The 1,908-nt window shown below is 33.3% G+C and overlaps 1 protein-coding gene across 1 annotated transcript in view; it reads right to left on the bottom strand.

Annotated features, from left to right (window-relative positions):
- Positions 1 to 177: 177 nt before the first annotated feature.
- LOC105312798 (uncharacterized) overlaps positions 178 to 1,908 on the bottom strand; it is a 7,510-nt gene continuing 5,779 nt past the window's right edge. The window contains exons 5-8 of the mRNA XM_019996610.1: positions 1,759 to 1,819; positions 1,601 to 1,669; positions 824 to 982; positions 178 to 327 (exon numbers count right to left, since the gene is read on the bottom strand). Of these exons, the coding sequence (XP_019852169.1) occupies positions 178 to 327; positions 824 to 982; positions 1,601 to 1,669; positions 1,759 to 1,819 (439 nt within the window). The remainder of the gene's footprint in view (positions 328 to 823; positions 983 to 1,600; positions 1,670 to 1,758; positions 1,820 to 1,908) is intronic.

Genomic DNA, 1,908 nt, shown 5'->3' with positions numbered 1-1,908 from the left:
TAAAATAATAAATAATTAAATAATAATAAATTTACATGGAGAGTGAGGTTCCATTTTCCATGACCGTAACTTCTGAATGTAGACTAAAGGAGAAAGAGAGAACAAAATTAATAACTTACAGTAGATACATTATGTCACATTATTAATTAATTAATTAAAACCACACCCACTAATTAATTAACTAGTACTTACAGTAGTACTTGATCTTTGAGAGACGGTGCTGGCGTCCAATAGGAAGACAGTATCATTAGTGGCAGTATCATCAGGACCAACCCTCTCACTCAGTCCAATGTGTACCTTATAGTAACCATCAGTGCCATACAACTCCTATAGGGGGAGAGAGAGGAGGGAGGGGGAGAGAGAGAGAGGAGGGAGGGAGGGAGAGGGAGAGGAGAGAGAAAGAGAGAGAGGGAGAGAGAGAGGAAGAGAGAGAGAGAGAGGAGGGAGGGGGAGAGAGGGAGAGAGAGAGGGGGGAGAGAGAAAGAGAGAGGGGGGGAAATAAGGGAGATAATAAATTAATGAACACACTAACACAGCTACAGTTTTGCATGCATGAATGTACAGTGGATTTGTACCAGATACATCATGTACATGTACATGTACATGTACATGTAGGTTGTAATTTCAAAAGAAATATGAAGTTCATTTTGTTGGAAAGTCCATTAAAAAGTTAAATCTTTGTCTTATAAATTTTTGCAACAAAAATACATGTACATGCTAAATCTGTAAAGTTTGTGTGTGCTAAATTTCATGATCACAAAACCAGTCAAATTACATGTACATGTACACGTGTGTATAGTATACTAGCTATGATATATTGTACCTCTGCCTTGAACCAGTCCATGATAATGTTAAGTTTCCCGTTACTTTTAATCGTCAGTTTTGAGACTTTAACGTTCCTTGGGACAGTAGGAGGGAGGCCTCTAGCATCAAAGTATTGTAAAGAAGGGCGAGTGACATATTGACTACCTGTAGCACGTACCTACAGGGGAGGGAGAGAGGGAGGGAGAGTGAATATAATGGGATATACATGTACACGTGTGCATGTAAATATAATGGAGGCTAGCGAAATAGTCTGGCAACAACAATAACATTAATAATATAATATTAATAATATTAATAATAATAGTTGTCTCCTCTGGGATCTCCCTCTTTCCCCTATTCTTTTCTTCTAGTCATTGTTTTTGTACATGTTCGTTATTTTTATAATAATAATAATAATAATAATAATAATAATAATAATAATAATAATGATAATAATAATAATAATAATAATATTAATAATAATGTACACATTTACATTTACATGTACATGAAGGTTAGTGAAATACCGTATGAGTGGTTTTTTTCGAGGGTTGCAAATTTCATGGATTCCCTCTTGAATCGTGAAAATAAAATCCGTGAAAATCAATTTAATACAGTACCCGCATGGCACACGTGGTAGAATTCGTGAAATTAAAATCAGCGAATTGGAATATTAGCAGATTTCGCGAAATATAATTCCGTCGAAAAAACCACTTATACGGTAGTCTGTCAATAATATATAATAATAAAATTAATTAAAAATATATAATAATAAAATTAATTAAATAATATTTACTTCAACCACAAAGCGTCCGTTGGTTATAGGAGAAATGAGATCATAGTCAGTAATATAATGGAGCTGATTCTACAAGAAAACACAAAAAAGCATAATTATAATGTACATGTACATGTACATGTATGTATCAATGTTTACTTTTCTATGTGATAATGTACGTTGCACAAACAATTTGTTAACATCGTCGTGACGGAGATACACCCACAATTCATTGATGTTCTATTAATAAATAAATAAATAAATAAATAAATAGATTGTCTCTTTGGCCATTATTATGAATATTATTATTATTACGTGTAGATTAACTC

Source organism: Amphimedon queenslandica, unplaced genomic scaffold (genome assembly GCF_000090795.2).
Source record: "Amphimedon queenslandica unplaced genomic scaffold, v1.1 AMPQUscaffold_13403, whole genome shotgun sequence".
NCBI classification, from domain to species: domain Eukaryota; kingdom Metazoa; phylum Porifera; class Demospongiae; order Haplosclerida; family Niphatidae; genus Amphimedon; species Amphimedon queenslandica.
The sequence above is the reverse complement of the archived record's forward strand: the minus strand, read 5'-3'. Positions and strand labels throughout refer to the sequence as shown.